The sequence below is a fragment of the Sarcophilus harrisii genome, chromosome 5, assembly GCF_902635505.1.
Source record: "Sarcophilus harrisii chromosome 5, mSarHar1.11, whole genome shotgun sequence".
NCBI classification, from domain to species: Eukaryota; Metazoa; Chordata; class Mammalia; order Dasyuromorphia; family Dasyuridae; genus Sarcophilus; species Sarcophilus harrisii.
The window spans coordinates 64,213,068-64,238,963 of record NC_045430.1 but is presented as its reverse complement, the minus strand read 5'-3'; the positions used below and the strand labels follow the sequence as shown (position 1 = coordinate 64,238,963).

Genomic DNA, 25,896 nt, shown 5'->3' with positions numbered 1-25,896 from the left:
CCTGCAGTGAACAAGCCCTAGAGGAAGGAAACTAATTTATTTAAAATGAATGAAAATATCATTGCTGCTAGAATACTTTGGTATATTGTTTTTGTTTGGGGGGGTTGATGATATTCCTTGACAAATAATAGTAGCCAAGATATCAGGGTCCAGTGTAGGGGGAGAGCCATGCTCACAATGGATGGAATTTGTCACTTTTTTAACCTTGTTTCTCCTTTTCTTAGAGCTGCAACTACGTCGACACCTGAGTTTCTCAGAAGATTCTGATCTCTCCAGTGATGATGTCCTGGAGAGGTCCTCCCAAAAGTCCAAGCGAGAGGTAGGCACAGACAAATGAACATTAAGGGTATCCCATTTAGTTTCCCAAGGTCTACTAAATGCACTGTTGATAATTGGTAGGGAGGAGAAGAATATTTTCTAAGACATTAAAAAAAAAAAAAAAACCTATGATCAATTGTTGTTTCCCTTCAAGAAAGCCAGTTCTTTTGTTGTTCTTAGAAGAAGGAGCTCCTGTCTTACAGAAGAATAGACTTCAATTCAGTCTTAAAAAATAAGTTTTTCTTAAGTGCTTCTCCCACTGAACAAGGAACATGAGACCCTCAGTAAGCATCCTCTGCCAGAAAAGTAGGGCTTTCTTTGGAGACATGAGCAATTTATTTTATCTCTTCACTTTCTTTCCACATTGAACTGCAGCAATTTTCCCAAAGGGAGAAAGAAAGCTATACAGTATTCTCTCCAAGTTTCCCAGAGCATTGGCTTGGGTTTTGCCTGCATCACAGAGTATTAGAGGCAGACCAATCTGATAACTGATTACAAGGGTCATCATAGACCACACAATTACAGGAGAGCAGACACAAATAGTTCATTTTGACCTGAAACATCATCTGTAGTTCTGACCATATCTCTTTAAGACACATCCTTGATTGAACAAAAATTATTCATTGAAATTGGGTAATATTTTTACTTCATCTTTTTCCCAAGTCTTTACCAAGTCAATATCTATCAAGAACAAATATCTCCTCTTCCGACTCAACCTAGTCGGTCTAAATCTGAGCCAACATAAAGAATAGGAAGCAAGGAGTTCAGACAGACAATCACTCTGGACCTTTATGCTCCCCAGCATACAACATGGTAAATGCGATTCTCATTGAGTATTTCCCATCTAGTTTCCCCAAATTATAGCACTGATACTGAACCATAATTACCTGTGGAACCTTATGAGAAACCCCTAGCTGGGGTTATGAGAAACCCTAGATGGGTAGAACTGGGTAAGTAGGTTGATCCAATGTTCCCTACTCTGTTCAGACCAAATCTAGAGTGTTGTGTTCAGTTGGGGATACCACATTTTAAGAAGAACTTTATTAATCTGGGATAGCATCCAGATAAATATCACCAGAATAGTGAAGCTCCTAGAATAAGGCTTGAACCAATTTCAAATGTAATCAGGAAACATTCACCAAAAACTTTCAAATGTAGTATAGCAAAGATAATTCTAACATTTGGTTTCTAAATGAATATTCAGCTTAAGGGATCTTTATATATAGCTATACTATTTTAAACTGTTGTCTTTGGCCAGTTTAGCCAGAAAGTCAAATATTTGCTTACAGAAGCATTTCCATTTTGTTGGGACAGTAGAGAAGTATAAAATTATTGTAACCCACATATCATTTATGTTTTCAATTCCCTTTTTTTGTTGTTGTTTTTTGGCAAGTTACTTAAGTAGTTCAAGATTGTTTTGTTTCATTCTACACCATAAATTTTCTCATTTTTGTTATTTTTCTTTTTTTTACTAATTCTGAACTTCATCTTAAGAAATTAATGGTCTGACTGCACAAAGACAGCGAATTTAACGATAACTCCTACATCAGTAACAAATTTTATTGGAGTGAGCAGAGACATGATGCAGGAAATCCACAGGAGGTTATTGTAATAGTTGAAAAGAGAGATGATAAATGTCTGAACTTGGTAGATAGAGGATCTGTTGAACAAAAATGGAATGACCACTTGTTATAAAAATACAGTTGATTAGATGGCCTGAGAGCCCTCTTCCAACTCTGAGATTCTGTGATTCTGGTTGATGAGATGATGTCCCCTGCAGGAAGGTCTTTGAAAAATATTTTATTGTACTCCAAAGTTGTTTTTGTTTCATTATCAATCTTCAATTTAATGGGGATCAAACTGTATGGCAGAGCTTCCAAATGGGGTTATTTATGTTGTTAAATGATTTCTCTTATTGACTGGAAGTCCTGCAAAAAATTAATCAGCCTTGGCAGATTGGTTGAGATGCTTTTGCCTAGGCCAGCATTGGAACAACCCTGGCCATTTACGGAGGAATCTCCAAGACCCTGGCAAACATTAGTGACAAAAGGGATTTCCTTTCTTCCCCATGACCCAAATGAACAGAGGAACCACAGTCATAGAATGGGCAAGCATCTGATAGATCATCTAGTATCTTAAATCCTCATAGTTTTGAAGTTAAAAAAAAGTTGGACCCAGATGTCCAACTTCCTCATTCTAAAATGACGAACAGACCCAGAGAGGTAAGGTAATTTGCCTGAGGCAACATAATTAATTATTGGTAATGCCAGAACAAGAACTAGGTCTATACTCTCAGGGCTCTTTCCACTACACCAGACTGGTGCAGTTTCTAAAAGTGAAAAATAGGATATTAAACTTAATGGAACATTTAGATGAGTAGAATTTACACAGTAACAAGGGAAGACCCATAATGGAAGCACTTGATGATTGTAGGCAGGAAAATAAATCCCTTTGGATCCACCAACTCCATCTCTGAATCAGAGCTTTGCTTGTCTTTTCCTGATAAAATTTTAAATTTGGTATAATCAAGATGGTTAACACTGTCTGTTTGCTATAATCCTATAACTAAAAGCTAAATATGTTGCTTCCAACACTACCTTCATTTTGCTCTCAGGATTAGTAGATGAAAGGGGTAGCCAGGAATCTTTAATCAATACTGAATATAGGGAGCAATGAGGATAGGAATAATTGGGGAGGCAGCTTGGAAAGTATGCTAGATTTAGAGTCCAAGAATTTAATACGTAGCTTACCTCATTTCCACTCATAGGACCAAATCACTGATCTTTGTTATTTCTTCTTTAAAATGAGATTTCCTCTAAATCCCTTTATTCTAAGTCCAGTGATATGATTACTAAGTCTATTGTGGTCTAGTGTTTAAAGCAAATAAATAGAGGAATAAATGAATGGATGGATGGATGAAGGAAAGCCACTAGTATTCAAGTCATTCATTAGATTTAATTAGAGGAATCTTAGGACATATCTAGTATGAACCCTATTTTTCATGAGCAACCGAGGCTTAAAGAATTTAAACTCCTTGCCTGAAGTTACAGAGTGAGAATGTAGCAGGTATATTGACTCCAAATCCAACATTTAGTTTTCTTTGAAAACTTAGAATCACAAGACTTAAATTTGAATCTCAGTTCTTATAGTTAGCTGTATAACTCTGGGCAAATAATATCATTTCTCTAAATCTCATTTTTCTCAGCTAAAAAATGAACAGAGCAATACTAGCACTGCCTGCCTCACAGGACTGCCTTCCCAGAGGGTGACTGTTATATTCAGTGTCAAAATTCAAATCTTGTGGGTCCACACTCCAAAAACAATATGTGCTTATGAGTAGCCTCTGGTGAACCTTACTTTGGTTATGAGTCAATAGACCCAATTAGACAAATGCAAAGAGATATACTAAAATGGCTTAAGAACAGTGTCTACAGAGCATTCCTCTTCTCCTAATAAACCTTGGGCACAAATACACAGAATGGAAAGAGTAGACAAAAACTTGGGTATTATAGTGGTGAATACATGGCTAAGGTAACCGATGTCTCTGCTACTGTGTCAGTGTCCTTTCTCTTCTTGTGGTATTCTCGTTCCACTACCCCCTCATTGCAGCATCAGTCATTCACCTAGATTCCCCAGCGTTGGTCTCTTCACAACTTATCTCCCAACTGAATTCATGGTTGCGTCTCTTTGTTGTTTCTTAGGGCCGTTTCATTCCTGTCTTGAATGTTGCTTACATCTGCCTCTCTGGAGAGTCTCTGCTTTCTGCCTCTGTTTAACTCTGAATCTGCAGAGTAGTCCACAAGACTAATTTGTGCTTCAAATTCTAGAATTGTTTCAAAATTGGCAGGCTTCTTAAGGGCCATATAATGGACGATCTTTTTTTAGCCACCGGCTTCCCTTCCAATTCAAACTTCTTCATATTTTGGAAATGAATATCAAGGAGTGTCAAATTTCTCTTTACTTCCCTTAACAGCCCCCATGCTTGATTAAATAGGTCTCAAGGGAAACCAGATATCCCTCACTACATTAAAAAAAAAATGCTTGATAAACTTTAAGACACTATATGATTGTGATTATTATTGTCATTGTTGTTATTACATTAATAGTAATTGGCAATGAGGATATTAAATATGAATCAGCTTATATCAGATCCAAATTTCTCTTAACAGGTGACACCTTTGGGGAATTTTTTTCACGTTACCTATCACTAGTTTGTTGTACCTCGTCTATAGCCATAGGAAAGTAACCCTTGATATTATGGAGGAAAGAAACTCTTAACAAATTCAGTTGTGTTAGTGAATATTCCTAAGTATATCTGTTGTCAGATATTCAGAATTTTCTGAAAAAAAGATCAACTAAAAGGGAAAATCTTTTGACAAAACTAAAGTTTATTGAGGTGCTATTGCCAGAAGCTTTGGAATAGATGGCATTCACTAAGTTTTTGCATATTCTACCACACCAAGTTCATCATCCATGAATTCTTGTGTAACATTTTTTTTTAAAAAATTAATTTTAGTCCTGTGTATGTTTTAAGCATCTAACTGATTTTGCTCCATTTCTGTGTGTTCTTTTAATATTAATTTATTTTAATTATTGTTATTGTTACTGTTTTGTTTGTTTTCTGTATCCAATTTAAAGTCGATTTATGTACCACACGTCTTGGCATTCAGGAGATCATATTCATCAAAGGTAGTATCTCCATTCCCATTGGCTGGCCATTGCATGCATTTTTTGTTATTAACCAGCCCAGCCCACCATGCCTGACTCTCCAACCACATCTTCACTAACCCTGATCATACATGCATGGAATTTTAGTCAACAAAGGCAATAGAATTTCCTTTAGATGTGTCATTAAAAAAAATTTTTTAAGTAGAATCCTACTATTCGGCTGATTAGGGTGCATGTGATTTAGCTGTAAGACTCATAAGAGGGAAATGTTCTCAGGACAGAGCTCTGCAAAAGCATCAGCTGTGACTGACAGTCTTTATCTCAGTGATTTTAAACCTCATTGTGAACATATAATGACAGTATAACTGGTAGCATTACCTAAATTGTACCTAGTGTCAATTCTGTAGACAAGAAGGCATTATACTTAATAATATAATATTTTTCTTGAATTTAAAAATTCCTTTTCTTTGCCTCTTTTTTTGCTTTCTGAAATGTAATAAGGAGGGCATTCTCTATAAAATTCTAACTTCCAGTGTAGCAATTTAGGTCATTTTCCTTTTATATTTGTTGAAGGGTTTATTCAAACCATCTTTGACTCCCACTTAATCCTAATGACCTTCATCTGTCAACCAGTGCTGTCATTTCCACCAGTGTAATTGCTTTGGGATTAGAGAGTTGCCCTTTCCCTTTCTCATCCCTTCTGGTAGCTCTTTGGTGACCATAGAGCATAAAGCAACTTCAGATCCCATAGGACCTCTATCTTTATATCTTTAAATTTATCAAAATTTAGATAACATCAAATTTAATTTATTTAAATTTAAAATTTAAATAAATTTTAAAATATCAAAATTTAACCCCAAACCACTCTAGTTTCTTTTTTTAAACCATAATTGACTGTACTCAATGGAAAGTTTGAACTTAAGTGATATTTTCCCAAATTTGAATTAGAATCCATCCAGGACTTTCATTCAGCCAATTTTCAGACATGTCTGACTCTTTATGACCCCATTTGGGGTTTTCTTGACAAAGATCCTCAAATTGTTTGACATTTCTTTCTCCAACTCTTTTTACAAATGAAGAACTGAGGCAAACAGGATTAAGTGATAATAAGTGTCTAAGGCTGGATTTGAAGTCAGAAGATGATTCTTCTTGACTTCAGGCCCAGTCCAGTACCCACCTCGAAAATGAATTTTCTTAAAACAAACTTGAAAGATTATTCATTTTGTGCAATTGGGTTTTGACACCAGATACTAAAGAGTATAAATGAGAGATTGCACAGATAAAGAGCCGGCTTCAGAGTTAGGAAGACCTGAGTGAACAAGTCTCATTTCTGACATATGCTGGCTATATAACATTGCAGATTACCTTCAGGCAGCTTCCTAAAACTCTGTGTAAGTTGCAGAACAGGTGCCAGTATGCTTTTTAGTAAGGGGAGTTTCCTTATATAATATTCCCCTTCTAAATGAAATCACTGATATGGTCCCCCAAAAAATTAAGGATACAGATTTTCTTTCCTATCTTTTCTGTGTACTTCCTAGACAAGATATACTAGAAAAATATTGTGCCAAATTTTGCATGTTTCCAGGTATAGATGCACAACACACATATACATTTCTGTGCATATGTATGTCTATTAATGCATGTATGCAGATATACATATATGTGTGTACACATACATATATGAATATACATATCTACATATGTGTGTGCAAGACTGTATTTGAAGAATTCCTTAAGATGTGCAGACATATGTAATAAACTTCTCCTTTAGGAAACAGATGTCCTTTTAATTCACCTGCAATTAATTCCCTCTTTGTTTAATGTTTTTATCATTAGTAAAGGATATATGATCAATAAATCCTCAAGAGCTGTGTAACTTCTGCAACAAGAGGAAAATTTTATTTAGGAAACTCCGGCGCCTGCCTTCTGTCTATATCAGAAAGCATTGCCCCCTGCACTGTGAGCACCTCTGTGGAAAGGCAGTTGTTCACCTGTCGATGTTCCAACAAGGAAAAACTGTCCCTAGAGATGGGGTCTCCCCCTCCTGTCCTCAGCTGTCTGTCTGCCTCACCTACGCTAAGTGAGGCAGACACCTGATAGGAAAACTTTTTCCTTTTCTTTCCAGCAGAGAACTTACACCGAGGAGGAGCTCAATGCCAAACTGACCAGGCGGGTGCAGAAGGCTGCTCGGAGGCAGGCAAAGCAAGAAGAACTCAAGCGACTGCATAGAGCCCAGGTAATGTCCTCCAGCTTGAGAATGGCAGAAAATCCTAAGCAGAGAATCTAGCACCCTGTCATCCTTATCTTCAGCCATGCTTCTTATCTACTAATCATTCTATCAAGATGAAGAATAAAAAACAGGAGGGGCGGGGGGGGGGGGGGAAAGCACTCACTTAACCTCCAAGTGTCCCAGCCCCTCCATTTCTAAAATCCTAAACTGCAGAACACTATTTATAGGGGAAGTCCCCTCTTTGAGGTGAAGTCATATTTGAACTGAAAGAAAAAAATTATATAGAATAAGAATTGGTACAGTCAGTCTCTGAGCTTTGTCCCCCTGTTTTGTTTTTTCAATAATTTGAGAGATATTCCCACAATGCTGTTCATGTTCTTCAAAAAGCCTTGACTTTGAACAGACAACACATTCCTGCTTTGTAGAGCTGTTAATAAACATACTAATAAATATATTTATTATTAATAATATTAATAAAAATAAATGTGAAGTTTCATAAAGTCTGGATCGCTGAAAAAAGCTACCAAACTTTATACCATAAGATTTGCATATTCTTGCATTTTGATGTAAGTGAAGATTAGTTAGCTACCATCTAACCTATAAAAACCCAATCCTGAAAATTTCCTGCCCCAATTTTGCTAGACAAATAGGAAATGTTTTGAATTCCCTCCTATTTTTATCTTATATCTCAGAGAAACTGAGTAGCTAATGAAAATTTTAAAATATGAGTAATTATTTTTTCCTTTTTTTTCTTTATACTTATTGGTATTAAGAGTATCATGACTTAGTCTTCTCAAAATAATCCCAATTCTTTTTATTGTTCCTTTTTGGGAGGTTTTTTTCCCAACACCCAGTAATTTCTTTTCTCCTTTAAATCTTCTAGTTTTTATTTTGTGATGCTTGAGCCAAATGTGACCATCCTAAATAAAATTGAGTAATTTGTTTGTACTATTGTACTATTCACACATTCCAGTAGCAGTTCTGGAAAGCATCAGAGAATGAGATATTAGAAAAAAATTTTTTTCTAATATAAAAATATTTATAGAAAAAATAGTGTAAGTATAATGATGTTATGGATAGGAGAAATATGCTAAAGCATTTTTGCAATACAAGCTTGGTGATGGCAAACTCGTGGAAATGCTGCCCCCTGTTAGCTTTAGATCCTTTTCTCTTCTGTTTGCCTAACCAGTTATTTCTCAGTTTTGGTTTTTATAATTTGGTTTTCTCCCTCAATACTAGGCAAGAAAGAGAGCATGCATACTAATTGTTTCTTAACTTCTGGCAGATTATCCAACGACAGCTGGAGCAGGTGGAAGAGAAGCAGAGGCAACTAGAAGAGAGAGGAGTCGCTGTGGAAAAGGCCCTCCGTGGTGAAGCAGGTACCATTTGGTTTGTGTTAGTTGTTTTGTGGGTTTTGTAAAACATCTCTCCCTCTTTCCCCCCACCATGTAAATTTGTAGTGCTATTTTACAAGGGACGCTAGGATCATTGCAAGAAAAGGATAGTTTTCCCTTCCCTGGAACGCAGTTCTACTTCCCAACAGATTTCGCCAGATCTCTTTATTCTCAAGTTTCTGTAGCTTCTTGCTTGTTCAAGGAAGAGAAGTATTCTTTTCTTGGTATGCCCCAAAACATGAACCCATTCATTGGCCCCAAGATGAAGCTCCCCAGTGGCTGGGGAGTGAATGCTAACCCATTTTACCTGCTTATGGGTGGGCACTGATCTTTACCAAGACATCTTGCTCCTTCCTTGTATCATGTTTTTGAAATGGAAATAATATAAAACAAAGCTGACTTTTTTCTCTACAAAAGGGAGACTACTACAAGGAACCATCACAGAACTGGCCTGCATAGGTGTCCCACCACTCACCCCATATTTTTCTTCCCAGTACCCTTGCCCATAAATTGTACCACCACTCCCACTACCCACTGCTGTTAGAATACCAAGTCCTTTCTTAGAACAAATTCAGTTCCCATTATCAACCTTGGCCACAACACTGATAGAAAGTCTTTTGCCTCAGATTCTCCCTGAATTTTCCTACTAGCTGCTCCCACCGGTCATTATCATTAGTCTGCAAATTGATGTCTTACTGCTTTGAGATCCTGGACCTAATGGCCAAGCACAGATGTCTGATACCAGGAATTTTAATAAGCCCAGAGAAAGAAGAGGAGATCTAGGAAAGGGCCTGTGCTTGTATGATTTGTGGGCAGCGGGACCATAGCATTCTGAGGGGCTAGTGGAGAGCCCCAAATTGAAAATCAAGAATATCCAGCAGGGTGAGTTCTGTTCTAAAACTTGGCTGAGCCTTTGGAGAGCAGCCAGCCACAGGCAAAATAGCAGGATCACTGGATTGCCATTTTACTTCAGAATCAGAGGATATTCCTGGACAATTTCTTACCTATTCCTTAAGTAACCCGCCTGGGATTTGTCTGAGCTGAGGGATTGGGTCGCTCTTTGTGACTGTGCTAAGTAGGGTGGTTCAGCAAAGTGCAAGCCTTCCTTTTCTAGGAAGCAGAAGGGCCCACGAGGGGCCAATTTTGTACTTCAGCTTCTGATCACTCACCGATGGTTCCCCCTGACCCTCCGAGGTTGTACGGTCAGAGAAACTAAATCTAGGTCTTCTGCAGTTCTGAATTGTCATTTACCTCATGGGTAGGTCAGATTACCACATAAGGCATAGAGCCTCTGAGCAGTCTACCATATAGCAAGGTTTAGAAAGTCTCACAGCTAGACAAGTTTACTGTCTCCACCAGGAGGTTACATGAAGATGCTGTAAATGCAGCCTTTCCATAAGAAGAACTTGGATTCCTATGAGCCAAGATGGCGCCCGTACTGCCCTCTGCTTTGGATTTACTAACTCATTCTTTCTTGGCTTCCTGGACAAAAACCTGCTTTTTTGTTCTGCAAAGGTGATGGGACCAACTCACCAAAAACAGCCTCCAACTGACCCTCGGCGCTTAACTGGTCACTTGCTCTGTGATGCTGCAATTTTTCCTCACTCCTAACAGATGATGAAAAGGAATGTCTGTCCTTCCTCCCCGCTCCGTACTTCCTCCTACCCATTCCTTCTACCAAAGCAAAAAGTGATCTGAACAATCAAAATGAATAAAACTTTTTCTTGGTTAGTGTATTTCTTTAGTTCTTCAGTCAGAAATTCTTGGGGCCTCTTGTTAAGCTATTAACATGCTACTTCCTTCCTTTAAAACACCTGCTGCCTGCATTATAATTAGACTAACATTCTGCTTTAAAAACCTCTTTAGCCTTTCAATTTCTTTATATGTAATCCAGGGCTTGCCTAAAATCAAAGAAAATAGAAATTCCCTGAGAATTCTAATTGAAATTTTCCTATATTATTCTTTCTAATAATGTATTTACTTTAGTTTTTATAAACTTGTGTAGTTGGAAGGAGCACTATCTCAGGAAAGTCAGCATTTAAATCAGAGAGATGAAAATATGTTTTCTTTTTAAAGTCCCTCTTCAGTTTTCATATTTCTCTTGGAAAAAACGTATTATGATTCATTGGTTATCACCACAAGAGTGAGTTTTCAAATCCACTCTCATTCCAAATCATCAATTTATTTTTATTCTTTTCTTATTTTAAACTCATTATTCCTAAGGTTGAACTTTTATTAAAATTCTCAGACTATGCTTGCTGACTTCTTTATTTATTCCTCTATCCTATTTTTTATCATTCTTGTTGCTCATTTGAGCTCTTTCTAGTTTGTTTCTATCTTTCCTTCAGGAAAATGCCCTTAGCTGAGTGTGATGATCCAGGGCATCAAAGAGTAAGACCTCTTCTCCATATCCTGAGGCACTATGCTAGGTCGAATATAACATCATGTTGTTTCTTATCTAATACTTATTTCTCAAGACTTCCTGGGATCAGACTTTTTTATCTGATCTGCAGTGCCAGAGAGAAGGACCAAGTAAGTATTCACAAACCTAACCAGTAGCAGAATATAAATGAGGTAAGCCATTGTGAAGTGCATTACATGTCTAAAGTTCTCTTGCATCTTGGGTTTAGATACGGAAAAGTGTAGACCCAGGATACTAATGAATATCTTAGGTTATCTTTGATGCTACATTGTTGGTCTTTGTTCCTGGTCTATACCTGAAATCACTGAGTTAACCTTGGACATGAAACAAGTTGAACAGTGAATCAATCAGCTGATTCTGTTCTCTAACACTTCCACTATTTGCAAAGGAAACTTCTTACTCATGAAATAATAAAAATGGCAGTTATAGAAGATTGAGATGGGGGAAGTGAAATGTTTGAAGTTGGCCAGTGCTATCATTTTGATCTGAAGCATCTTCCAGTTTAATTCTAGAGGGACAACCTCACTTGCTAAGCCTCTAGAGTCTTATTTCAACTCTTACTTCAGCTTCTTTCTCCAGCCAAATCTTCTTTCTTGAATATATGAGAAACAAATCCACGACTGGACAACAGTAACCAGATAGTCAATACCCATTGAAGCCAGACTTAGTGGAAGAAGATATTTTGGAAAATATGGCACCAGTTGCATCAGAGCAAACAGAATTTGGAGACTGTGGTTGCACAGAGAAAACCTATATTCCATTTGAGAATGAACAAAGAATCCAAGGAGAAGACAAGCAGTTTCAGAGATAACGGCCCCATTCCTAAAGCAGAGATTGTGGCTTTGTTTCAAGATAAAACAGCAAGGTTTTCTTAACCCTCATAGTGTTTAGAAAAAATAGGTTCCACAAAGAATTGAACACCAGAGTTCTGTGGGAATTCTTGGAGATAAAAGCTTTCCTTTTATTAAACATAAGAGATTGGTGACCTTAAGGGCCATTATAATGCCTCTTCCTTTCTCATGTCAGTATAGAACTTAAACTAGCCTTCGATATTCATTTACTTCTTCTGTATGCAAGGTACTGATCTTCTGTCCTTGTACTTTCTTAAGTCTCTCATGGTGTGGGCCTTTTTGTGAAGGATCCTGTCAGCTGAGCCCTGAAAGAAACGGCAGTATTATCTTCCTGTGAAGATCTAGGGACTTTGAGAAACCTTTCTCTCAACTTTCACAAATTCTGACTTGTCACAAGTAACTCTCCACTCTGGTTTCTTGCCAGCCAAACTGTCTAGATACCCTCGGTCTCTTTTCCCTATCAAAATTTGCAAAATTGTTCTTAATGTATTCTGGGATGCTGCAGATTGTTCTGTCATTAAGCCTAATGTTTAAAAACAACAGCAACACATAATATTTTCTTCATGAAGTATTACAAACCAGAAACACACTTGCAGCAAGTTATGAACCACCATGAACAAGGACTCCTTGGCTATCAAGGCAGTGCTTTCCCCTAATTCTCCAATGAATGCTATTTTAACATATGTAAATAAGTATAAAGATTCCTGATTCTGCTGTTTCTTCTGCTGTTTGTATGTATATGTATGTCTCTATCTTCATGTTACTTTGACTTTGGGGGAGGGGGCAGGAGGGTTATGTGATCCAGTAACTCTCTCTTCACCAATTCCTTGTTATAGACTATTGGGGAGAGTCTTATTACAGTGACATCATCGACTTGCATCTGGGTGGTATGTATAGCAGCATTTCTTGTTGGCACTAACCCTGCTGACATCCCTTCCCTACCCTGTCTCCCCATCCCTTGCTCATAAACAAGAGGAAATAAGCCTTGTAATCAAATGGCAAATGCACAGGCCCTTTTCCAGCTCAAATGAGCTATGCTCGTGGCACTCTTTAGGCTACAGATACTCTAGGAAAAAATTTTGAAATGATTGATTCTATTCGATTTTTCACAAAATCTCAAATCCCCTAATCCAGGGTTTTTAAAATTTTTTTCTACTCATGACCCCTTTTCACTCAAGAAATTTTTACATGACCCTAGATATATAAAACAGGTATACAAATCAAACATTTACTGAAAATAAATCATAATTTCACAAGCTCCATAGTTGGTTATGAGACCTCATATGGGGTCATGAACCACAGTTTAAGAAACTGGGTCCTAACCAGCCTATCAGCATTGTAATCTGGTCTTCATCTTTCTTGTCCTACTATATGTCAAAAGAAATGTTTCTTTTTTTTTTTTCCTACTTCAAAATGAGATCCCCTTTCTATTTTAATCTCCTCCATAGCCTACAAACTTTACGGTCCTTATAGTAGCTCACAATTTTTTGAGGCCCCAATTTCTGGGATAATAGGATAACCTTTTAGTTAGAGTATTCTCAGCCTTCTCATGAAGTTTCCAAAGATGAATTTCAGATATACCAAAAATGTAAGGATCTCTTTCCTTTGATTTCTATGTATATTCTCTGATTTGAAACAAGATCCTGTTAAATATCAAAGTTGCAGCGTTGCCCCTAACTTCTTCCACTGTTTGTTTCCTAAGTGTATAAATATTTTTTTGCATTTCTATCTCTAAATCCCACATTTTCATTAACATAGAAAATTTTGAGCCCAAGTTTTGTGTCTCTAGATTTGGGGTGATTTTTAAATAAAGGGCTTGCCATTAAGACATTTAAATGGTTAATGCCTGAGATAATCAGGTAGGCATTCTGGCAAGTTTTTATTCCTCACTCTTCAGTTAGGTCCTTTCACCTCTCCCCTTTAAGAACTTCACTACTGAAGTTCAAGGAAGAATTTACAAGATAGAAAAGATAGAGGAAGATAATTTTACCCTTCATACTTCTTACCACAGACATTCTTCCAAAAGCAATCTCCTCTGATTTTTTTTTTCATTTAAAAAAAAACATCATTCTGGGGTGGTTATTATATTATTGTGCCATCCCTTTCCTCTTTAATGAGCTGCTAGGAAATACCCAGAATATCCTTTGGAAAAATAAAGAGTCACAAACTTCTCTTGATGATATTAATTATTACTGATCTGTGAGTAGTGTCTTGCCTCCATTTAATAAATTTCATTGATTAGTACCTGGCTGCCTAGACTTTATGAGCACTACAGATTCTTTGTTATCTTTGGGGACATCAGCATCCCTGTTTATTACATGCTGTAAAAGGGCTGATGCTAAACTTCCAGTTAACATATCCCATTCCCTGTCTAATGCCCTCATTAGTCCTTCCTCCTAACACTTGTGGGGATGGAAAGGGGGTGGAGAAAATGCTTCCCAAGTCAAAACTTATGGATGAAACAAAATGTTTTTAAAATCCTTGTAATATCTTATTTGCTTAAAACAAAATCCCCAGCCAATGTTACTGCTACCAGACATAGTCACCATAGGTGTTTTTTGCCTTCTAAATAGAATTAAACTTTGGAGACTACATTTAATAGATCATTTTCATGCTCTGGCCTAATTTAGTGTTTGTTGCATATAGGGACCTAAAAAATTTCAGAGGCAACATAATAATAACAGGAAATAACTTCACTCTTAAAATTGTTTTTGAGCTTCATGGAAAACCATCTTCCAATTTGGACAACTAGCTATAAAATAACAATGTCACTATGTCTTATATACCTTCACTTCTCTTGTTAAAAGACCCCATCCTCATCCCATTCTGATTTTCTTTTTGCCTTTTGTTATGTCTGTCAACCTTATAAAGGATACTGGACCATTCCATATCTATCAGGGTGCACTGTCACTTACCCCAATCTAAGAAGAAGAAGAAAAAAGCTTTAGATAATCCTTCTGTCTAAGATACCTTGTAAAGTGACTGTCTATATATTACTGACCTAAAAGAAGAATCAAGTCAGTTTGCAATTGCCTCGGACATTTCAACCTAGTGATATGCTATATCTGTTACCCCAAAAGCTCCTAGTCTTCTATCTGCCATAGGTCTAAGGAATCTCATTCTCCCTTATTTTTATGTCCTAACAAGACTATCAAAGCATCATTTGGTAATCACTAATATGGATCTTACTTTTCCTTTAAATAATAAAGTAAGATATTCAGCAATCAGTATTTGGGGATGCTGACTTTGTGTCCTAGAGAAGAATTGTGAAATCACATTCCTAACTCTCAATGCAGTATTGATCATCAAAATCTGTTCTAGAAGAAACCAATACTTTTTGAATTTGCTGAGTTATGTAGAATTAAATCTTCCCTTTTCTAAAAAACTGAATGTGGTAATTGAAAGAGAAACGATTCAAGAGTACAAAGAAATAACTCTATAAAGAAAGAAAAGGGTCCAAGAACTTTCAAGCATGCACCCTCTTCTACCCCACATCATTATTACTTATTTTCACTCCACAGTAAAGTGACATTCTTCCAACCTATTTCCCCTTTCTGTTACTTGCTCCAGTCTGGAGATGGATTCTGCATTACAATCATGAGTAAGACTTATCCTCTCTACCATCCATTTGCATATAGATTGGACATGCCTTATTTTGCCTACATCCCCACATATTATGTCATGGTAACTTCCCCTTTCCATCCAACTTTGTAAATTGATTTTTTTACACTATGGTAGGATATCATTTTTTTTCTGTGCTTTGGGAAGATAGTATGATTTGAGTTCAGTTTATAGTCAAGTACATATGAAAGTAAAGATTACTAGGACTAAGGGCACATTAGTTTGGGGAAGCAGAAAGGTCTACTTTAGCTTTATGGATAAGTACTAAAAATATACCAACCCAGCTAAAAGAAAAAAATGTGTCAGTCCAGGCTCTTTTTATTTGGTGTAATCTACACAAAATAAAGAAGATAAATGGAAGCTACATTCTTTAATATTATATCACCAGAGCTTTTCCTAACCCTGGCCATGTTGCTTTTTACAGGTTTATAGTTAATTGTGAATGGGATCTGATTTCCAATGACTTAAACTGTGAATTTTTCTGAATCTTCCGTTCCCCAAATGTTAAAATAGGATTTTTGGTGAGGTTTTTTATTTGTTTTTTTGTTTGTTTGTTTTAAGCTAAACCCTGAAAATTCAGGACTGTAGGGAAATCGAGTAAGGAAGCTTCTCCCAATGTAAGTCTTTAGCTACTCTCAATGAATCTCGAGGGACTGAAGGAGCTTGTGATTTATGTGGTGACACAACCAAAACCAGTCCAGTTTTCCATGTACTTTCTATCACTGCTTCTCCTATTTACCATTTTATCAATATAAAGTCAAAAGAATGTTATATGAGTGAGTAATGGTATCTTTAAGTGTTAGTAAAGGAATAGCATTGAGCCTCCTAGAGAAGAGGAAAATGGTATTATAACTACCAGAAACCAAAACAAGCAATTAGAACCTCCTCTCAGGAAGAAGGACCTTGCCTCACCTCACCTCACCAGAAAACAATAGTTCAGGTGTCTAGGAGGTGATCAGAGTGCTTTCAGTGGCTTTTCTTGAAGAACGACATACATTTATTAGTGTCTGATAGGGGCCAGACACTGCTGTAAGCACTGATAGTGGGGGAGAACCTTAAACTATAGTTAAGGAAGGAAGTGTATCCCTTCTGTGGCAGAAACCAGAAGAATGAGCCCTTTCAACTTACCAATTATCTAAAGGTACAGAGGAAGAAATGATAACACAGTAAGTACTTTGAAGGGTGTAGTCATAAAATAAACTGCTCTTCATCAGAAGAAAAGGTATATAAATAATGCCCAACTTTAAAAACAAAACAAAACAAAAACAAAAACTTGTTTTTCAAAAATATCTTTTTTTATTCTGTTCTCAGCTGAGCCACAATTCTATTTAATTCTATTTAATCTATTTAATTCATATTGTCCCTGATGTAGCATCACTACTTTGAGTATTGTGGAGCCCTATCTATCTAGTAGATCTCTAGATCTCTAGCTATATATGTATATATAGATATATAGCTATAGATAGATCTAGATCTAGATAGATAAAAATATAAATATAGATAGATAGATATCACTATGGTTTTGTGGGGAAATATATTCAGTTCCACCTTAGGAAAGGAAGAAAACATCTCCCTCTCCTCCAGGTTCTCATGATGGCTTCTACTGTTGGGCAGAAGGAGCTGCCTTTTCTTTTCACCATCCTCCACTTTCTGGTCACCAGTATCACTGCCTCCACCACTTTTCCTTACATAAGCCCTTGACCTGTCCTAGGGATGGGAAATTTGGGAGAAGGAAAAGTATGTGAGTTCACTTAGAAAGTTTATGCTAGAATGAACTTCTCCTACAATGTCATTTTTCATTTCAGGGCCAGCTCTTCAGTCTCCATTTTTTAGTTGTTAGACCCTAGAAATTATCTTAACTGTTTTCCTTTGCTCCAACATTTCTAACCAGTATTTCCCTACTGTGATCTGTTGTAAAGAATAGGTTCTTTGGAATACCTTCTTTCCTGTTCTTCAATTCTTGGAGTGTAGTCTTCCTTTTGAGATCTCCAAGGAATTTTTTCATTAGCAGCAACAATAGGGAAATTGAATGAATGAAAATGAAAAGTTCAAAGAAATATCTGTTTCAAGAGGTTTTTAAAAGTTTGCAGAAATTGTCCCTAGTATTCCTTGAGCATCAAATGATGTAAAGCTATTTTGTAGAACAGGGAAAAGCAAAATATGGCTTACAGATTTCCTCATTTTGTAAGACCAGTAAACTAATGATAGTTTTTATATTTTTAAATAAAATTTATTGAATCTAAAATGTTTTTTTAAAATTGTCAGCCAAAGGGCTGAGTAGCTGTTTGCCAACCCTGATCTAGAACCATATTTTTGTCTTTATTCTTTTGAACCTCCATAATCTTTCTACTACTTTTAATCTTGATAGTTGGGACTACTTTCTTGTTCCCTAAAATATGGGCAGAAGAGGTATTTTTATTTTGTTTTCATTTACACCCTATTCTGAGCCACAACTGACTCGGTCCAGTCCAAAAAAAAATTAAAACGTTAGAGATATGAAGAAATGTAAAAGATAGTCCTCAAGCAACTCACAATCTAATAAGAGACTTTTGAAATAACCATGTACAAACAAGCTATATACAAAACATAGGGCAGAGAAAACGGATTGAAGAATTTGGGAAAGGCTTCTTATAGAAATCTATACATGGTGAACAATCAGTGAATAAGTCCAAAATGGCTTTTAGTTGCTGTCTAGGGGAGGGGACAGAAAGGAAGGGAAGGAGAAAAATTTGGAACACAAAGGTGAATATTGAAAACTAATCTTTGCATGTATTTTGAAAAGTAAAAAGCTATTATTATTAGAAAATGACATGGTTTGTTTAAGGGACAACCAAGAAGCCAGTTGTTGCATGGTAGAATATAAGGCAAAGTGTAAAATAGAAGACTTGAGGGAGGAGGACAGTTTTATATTTGATCCTGGAAGATGATGGAGCCACTAGTATTTACTGAGCGAGGACTGGGGGAAAGGGGTCTGACCTGTGCTTTAACAAGATTGTTTTGATACCTTAGTGGAGGATAGACTAGAGTAGCAAGAGAATTGAAGCAAGGAGACCAACTAGTAGACTATTTCAGTAGTCCCAAAAATAGTCATACATATCTTGGATTGCTTGCTGTCTAGGGGTGGAGGGAAAGGAGGAAGAAACAAATTTGGAGCACAAGGTTTTGCAAGGGTAAATGTTGAAAATTATGCATGTATTTTGAAAACAAAAAGCTTTAAAAAAAAAAGAATAAGATCATAAGGATTGTAGTAGTAATATCAAAGGAAGGAAGAAATATTCAAAAGATGTTAGAAAGGTAGAATCAACAGGGCAGCAAAAGATTGGCTGTAGAAGGAAAGAGATTTAAAAGTGGGGAGTCAAGGGACTGGGAAGATGGTGGTACTTTTAACAATAGTAGGCAAGTTGAAAGTTTTGGAGGAAAGATACTGAGTTGAGCTTTGGACATGTTGAGCTCAAGACGTCCAATTACAGATAGCTCAAAGGCAGTTGGAGATGTGAGATTGGAGGGCAGCAGAGAAGTTAGAACTGGCTTAGTAGATCCAAGAACTATTGGCACAGAGATTATTAAATCCATGGGAGACAATAAAGTATAGAAAAAGAAGAGGAGGACCAAAATAGAATCATATGGGATATCCATATTTATCAGATATGGACTAAATGAAGACCCAGCAAAAAAAACTGAGGAGGAGAATATATATAGGTAGGGAAAGAACTAGGACGGAGTAATATATATGTGTGTGTGTGTATATATATATATATATATATATATATATGTAGAGAAAGAACTAGGAGAGAGCAGTATCATGAAAACCAAAAAAGAACAAAATATTAAGGAATAGAAGAATGATAATCTCAAATGCTGCAGAAAAGTCAAGAAGATAATAATTGAGAGAAGGCCATTAGATTTAGCAATTAAGAGATTATTAGCAGTTTCATGGGTTTAGGATTAAAGTGAGCAAATGGTAGATCATTTAATATATAACTGTTAGGAGTCTTACAAGGTACTAAGTCAGTGGAATTGATAGAGACAATAATTATCTAATTTAGCATGGTTCAGTATGATTGAGCTGATCCTACAAGATGTTATGGGCCAGAACTTGAAACAAATACTAAGTGGAATTGAGGAGACAGTGGTTAAATATAATTTAGGATTGATTTAATCCTACAACAAATAATGGTTTCCTAGTGATATAATGATTGATTTGTACTCAATATAGAGCATATAAGCTGGGAGCTCTCAGGGCCAAAAAAGATCAGCTCACTAGAAGCCCCATGTTGGGCACCAAAATGTAATGTTCTTTTCTAAAATATAATGATCTCTGGGAGCAGGTTTCTTGGGGGGCTTATGGAGGCAGCCAGTAATCGCCACAAGTGCAGCCAGGGATTAAAGTCCAAATCCTTTAGAATTTCCTTTTAAGTCTTGTCTCCTTCCTGGGGCCTGGTTAGTTTTCTTAGAGGCTTATCTTTTTCCTTGGTTCCAAGAGCTCCTGTCCCTAGTCTTTTGCCTCTGCCAGCTTCAGCCTCTAGCTTCCTCTGAGAGCTTCTAGTGTACTTCTCTGTCTGGCCCTGAGAGCTTCTTGCTTATATGCTGTACACTGAGTACACACCAATCATTATATCACTAGGGAACCATTATTTGTTGTAGGATTAAATCAATCCTAAACTAGATTTAACTATTGTCTCCTCAATTCCAGTCAACTCTCCGGGTCTGGAACATGTATGACATGCACATGTATCAGTACATACAAAATGGATAAAAGGTCATCTTGCAGTAGGGCAAGCCTCTGAGTAGAGTAGGAAAGGCTCATGTAGAAGGTGTCATGGATAGTAATTAATAAATACCCATAAAAGTCCAGATGTAATGTATACTAGAAAGGCACAGAAACGTGATTCCACAACAAGAATTCTGTTTCCTACATGAAGAAAATGCCTTAAGAGACAATAAAAATGCACATACCTTTTATTTCTCCAAAAAAAAAAAAAAAAAAAAAGTCTTTACTCCATCTAAGCTATTCTCTTAATCCCCTTCCTTATATCCCCTGTAAACCACCTCCTGTCTCAATGTTTGACCTACTTCTGACTGCTTTTGACAGCCTTCCTACAACTAAATCCCAACTCTAGCACAAATCTACTCCTTGTGACTATAGACTATATCCCTCTCCACCCCACCTATCATCTTCATTTTTCAGAATCAAATCAAACATATCAGGATCTATACATTCCCTCATATCTGCCTCCTTCCTTTCCATTCTCGACCCCCATCCAAAATATTTTTTAACCTCTGATCTCAACTAGTATTTTACCTTCCTAATTGGTCTTCCTGCCACCTGTCTCATTCCTCCTTCCCCTGAAGTCTCCATTCTTTCCTTTCATTGCAAGTGCAAACTCTAGTTTCTTCATCTATAAATTAAAACATTAAATTAGATGACTTCTGAATGTCCTTCCAGAGAAGTCCTCTGATCCTTAGCCTGCAATTCTCAATTCCCCACATCTAGTGCCATTACTTTTCCATCTTTATTCCATCTTTGTTTTCTTCACATACTATACTCTAACCAGACTCTAACAGACTTTTAGTCTCCTTCCTGCCCTATTTTGCCTCCCTATCCATCTCCCAAATCTCTTGCTTGTTAAAATCCTCTTCCTTCACAGGTACCACTTACTTCATTAAACTGTTCCTGATTGTCCCTCCTCTACCCTGATTCCTCAGGCCATTCTCGTTAACCTCTCCAATACCTCTAATAATTTATTCCTTGCCCTGCATCATAATTATCTGTATATGATACAATTATTTGTATGTGGTTATTCCTCACTACAATGTAATTTTTCAAGAACAGGGATTATATCATTTTTATTCTTTATATCTTTGTATAGTATTTGGTTAATAATACAGCTAGGTTATATTCTTCTAGATTATATTTTGCCTAAAGGAAGAGGCAAAATAAAATTATTTTGTGTATAGAGCATTTTTATGACTAGAAACATTCATTCTGTACTTATACAATTAGGAAAATGTCTTAGTTATGATTGTATGTTGATTGTGTATTGATTTCCTCTGCCCTTTTCCAATGAATTTGGACCCTATTCTTTATTCTCATTAAGACCTGGCTTAAAAAGACACAGTAAGCTATTTTGAATAGGAATTACATGTGAAAAGAAATTCAACCACTTAAAAAAAAATTAATACACATACTAACTACATTCCTAAAAGAGAAAGACTGAAAGAAAACAATGCAAGTAAGAGACAGGGTAACTTTTAATGGGAATACCTCCAAGTGACTATTAGCTTTTGAAATGAGCTATTTGTAACTAATTATACCTGATGTGTATGTAGATATATATATATATAGATATAGATAGATATAGATAGATATAATAACCTTCAATATAATTTATATTTGATAAGTAGATTTTACTCAAAAAAATCAGAAGGAGTTATCATTTGAATACACACTATGTTCAGAATACTCAGAGTGTCAGAGGGAAAAGGAAAAGTGTTCCTGCCCTAAGGCAACTTGTAGTCTTAATTTGAACTGTACAGCCATCATAGGGAGATACAAAGACTGGGATTACTTTCTCTATAAATTGGACCTGACTTCTTTTCTCAAAACCTTTCAGAATGTCAAATATCACTACATTTTCCTATCATCATATGAGAAACGTTCAGATTTAAATTTTCAGGCTCAGATTTCTACAGTTGCTATTAGGTAAGGTAGGGCCTTCTCAGCCAATAGCTTGACTATCATTCCTTTATGTTAATTTAAAATAAGACTAATTGTTGAATCTCCTGCTAAAAAAAGAACTCAGCCCTGATTGTTCCCTCAGAAATGTGTTGTTCTTTGCCTGTTAGGACCATGACACCATTAGAAGCAGGTATCATATCTTGAGCTCTATGTTGTCTCCTTTTGTGTTCCCTTAGTTCTGTGATGGTCCCTTGCTAATTCTCCTCCCTGTTCAGTAACCATTTGGGTCTCTCCCCTCAAAATTGTCTCTCCATACCATCTCCTCTCAACTGCCCTGTGCCTTTCCTTGGCCTTCCTGTTGTGTTCTGTCAGCTTACATCCTTGTTTCAGTCTAAACTCTTCCCCTGGCTTTTGGAAATCAAGCCCCCTTACGACAATGGAAGGCAGCTTTTAAAAGTCTAGAGAGGACGAAGAAAGACTGGTATTCTTCTGTGACCTCAGAAAATGGCACATTTTGCTGGTGAAGATTTCCGCATTTGGCCCAGCTTAAAGCAGTACTAATATTGTATCCGTTGGTGCCATCAAAAATGTTCGGGTGCTACCTCTGAGTTCCTTTCAGTAAGCCTGGCAAAGTGGATGATACTAGACTTCAGTTTTACCTCCAGCACATATTATACTAAAATCTTTGGAGATGGATGGATGGATGGTAGATGGATGGGTGAATTTGCTTGGGTTTGACTGTAAAATCAGAGAACTTTTCTACACACCAATTTAAACTACCCCATATGCCCCTCATCCAGATTGACTCAGAAGTACATAATCCTACCGAAGACATATGGGTACTTGAGCAAATAAAAAAGTCCAACACTCAAGACCTAACATCCAACGTCACTATAAAACGACTAGAAACGACCCAGTTTTCCTGTAATGGAATAGAGGGAATGGGTGTTCTTTGGGGACAAATTTTGCATTCCATTTCCAAGTTGTATACTCACCTCAGAGAATGTTCTGCTTGATTCCCTGGTCTTTTCTTGTCTGGTTTCTTTGCTGCTTTAAAAAAAAAAAAAGAGAGAGAGAGAAAAGAAAAACTAAAGGACTTAATTCATTTGTAGACTTGTTTCCCTTGTTTCTGCTTCTCCATTTTTCGTATTTTTTCTTTTCTTCTTATTGTTCCTTTCTTTCTCACTCGTATGCTTTTTGTCCTCTGCTTGTCTTTGATTTCACCTTTTCCCTATCCCTCTCCACTTCCAAATTCCTCTTTTTTTCGACTTTTCCTGCTCCTTGTCTTTTTCCTTTTCCTTCTCTTCCTTGTTTGGTCCTTTGAAGTTGAGCCCAGTGGCGGGACACCACGTCGTAGACCTCCCTCCTTCTGCCCTTGCTGTGTCCATGAAGGTAATGTAACATGATACACTCCCATTCCCACTGCCACGGAGGGGGTCATAGTACCATTAGTCAAACAGTGACCCAATTCCCAGATGTCTCTCTTTCATTCCCTCTCCCCTAAATCCCAACATTTACCCTCTGTTGTAACTTTTTATGACTGTGGCAGTTTGTTACAAGGTACAGTATCCCTTTAACAATTTGGGGGGGAGGACTAGGATATGGGAGTGAAGGCCAAGTCTTTGGTTTGGGGGAACTACAGCGGCTGCCCTAAAAACTTGACACCTGCATTGTTCACTGGGCCATTTGATAGCTCTGATCTTTCTAAGGAACCAGGGATACAGGGGAGAGAACTTCCCACCTGTATGACTGATTTGCATTGTTGAAGTAAAGGAATACTGTGTCCTTACAAAGACTGGTTTGCATAAACATCCTTAAGGTCTTAAAAAAAGAAAAAAACACAAAACTTTGTACCCCGTGTCTTGCTGAGTGTATTTTTGACTTTTGTCTAATTTGGAGTCTGTTGTGATAATTGTTGTTGCAAAGGCATGAGGGAAGGGGACGGGGAGAATGTGATCGTGACTAACCTTGCTAACCTCTTACTCTGCTTTTCATGGCTCTCACATTGACTTTCATCCACTCTACCTTTTCTCATTGGCTGTGAACAATCTCTACTGTAGTTCATGAGGAGTGTTCAGTTTTCATTCAGTTATTTCTATTGGGAGATGGGAAAGGAGCCTTCTCCGGTACCCTCTCATGACTCTGCCACACTATGTAGCTTGCATGCTAAAGGTCCCATCTCCCTGTGGCTACCTTGTGGGTATATTGTGCAGAGATGCCCAAAAAGGAATGCTTGGAACTGAGCACTGGCTAGATTAAAAGCCAATAACCAAGTCTATTTGGTTGGGTGAGTAGGGCATTATTCCCTGCCAAGACAATGTAGCTCTGTAAATATGATGGTAGTTTTAGGCTTTTAGACCAGGAATTCATGAAAGGCCTTAACCCTGGAAGCAAAGTTGCATGTACAGTGGAGCAGAGCATGGACACTAACTCAAACTACTTGTGGGAATGCAATAGTCGTCTTCTGCCTTTCCAGACGGTAGCCACCAAGTAAAGGCCTGGCTATGCCATCTTTTGCATTGAGAAAGATGTATTGCAAAAAAACTCATTTGTTTTTTTAATGGTGTGCCTGGAACTTTAAGCATTGGGAGTATAGGAAAGCAGTAGCCCATGAAGTTCAAATACATCATGTACCTGGAAAGAATATGTGTTTGCCTAAGGAAATCTCTTTCTAAGGAAACTCTGAATTATAATAGTGATCACAAAATAAGTTAAAATAGGTATTTTAGGGTTTTGTTCTTGTTAGGATGACAGTGTGATTTTTCTGAAGAGTGAAATAGCCAGTTGAGTCATAGGATAGCATTAGGAACTGGATTTTGTTCATGCTGTAGTCATTTGGCAGGCCATAAGCTTCTAAAGGGCAAGGTAGGATCACCTAAATGCCTATCAGCATTTTCAAAGTGAATTTTTGCCCTAAACGCCATCCCGGGAAGAATGATGTCCATAGAGGGGGAAAAAGTGTGTCCCCTTGCTGGTCGTTACTATATCAGGTGGACAGTTACTTATACCAAGGAAGATTTTTTAAGAGTAAAATAATTTACCGATGCAGGTTGAAACCTCCTTTACAACTTTTACAAAGAGTTGATGAGAGCATTAAGGAGTTACATGATTCACCCAGCGTAACATAGCCAGTTTGTGGCTGAGGCAGACTTGAAAGCCAGGCTTCCTTCACTATCTCACAATGCCTAGTGAATCTTAGAATGGAAGAACCTTTAAGAGGCTTCAAAAAAATAAAAATAAAAAAGAGGCTACAGGTAAGACTATCCTTACCACTTATCCAAACATAAGAATCCGTGTTGCCTGTTAAATCCTTCAAAGGAAATAATTCTGTAAGTTTTAGGTGAACCCACTCCCAGAATTTAAGAAGCTTGGTTGTCAGCATACGTTTTTTGTCCACTTGTAGTCTGAAGTACTTCTCTGTCAGAAAGTTCTTCCTTAGAACTCTTCAATTACAATTTAAACCCATTAAAACTAGAGGTTTAATTGAATAAGATCTCCGTGGCTGTTGTGTATTAAAGACATTTCATTCTCAAATAGAAAGTCTGAAAACTGGTCCTGAATTGGATCATGGAAGGTCTTTTTGTGCATTTTGTGATAGTATTAGCCTAATCAGGATAGGCAAAGCACCCTATAAGAGGGAGAAACTGGGTTTAAAAAGAAAGAAAAAATCAGTGACAAAATAAGTAAAAAATAATCTTGTACAAAAAAAGGCA

The 25,896-nt window shown here is 37.1% G+C and overlaps 1 protein-coding gene across 3 annotated transcripts in view; it reads left to right on the top strand.

The window, feature by feature from the left end:
• MICAL3 (microtubule associated monooxygenase, calponin and LIM domain containing 3) overlaps positions 1-25,896 on the top strand; it is a 252,128-nt gene that overhangs the window by 217,768 nt on the left and 8,464 nt on the right. For 2 of the 3 annotated variants that reach the window (XM_031939707.1, XM_031939708.1), the window contains exons 35-40: positions 225-319; positions 4,957-5,007; positions 7,112-7,222; positions 8,502-8,595; positions 12,720-12,770; positions 23,510-23,575. In XM_031939707.1, coding sequence (XP_031795567.1) covers positions 225-319; positions 4,957-5,007; positions 7,112-7,222; positions 8,502-8,595; positions 12,720-12,770; positions 23,510-23,575 — 468 coding nt within the window. The remainder of the gene's footprint in view (positions 1-224; positions 320-4,956; positions 5,008-7,111; positions 7,223-8,501; positions 8,596-12,719; positions 12,771-23,509; positions 23,576-25,896) is intronic. The other variant, XM_031939709.1, reaches the window with a different exon arrangement.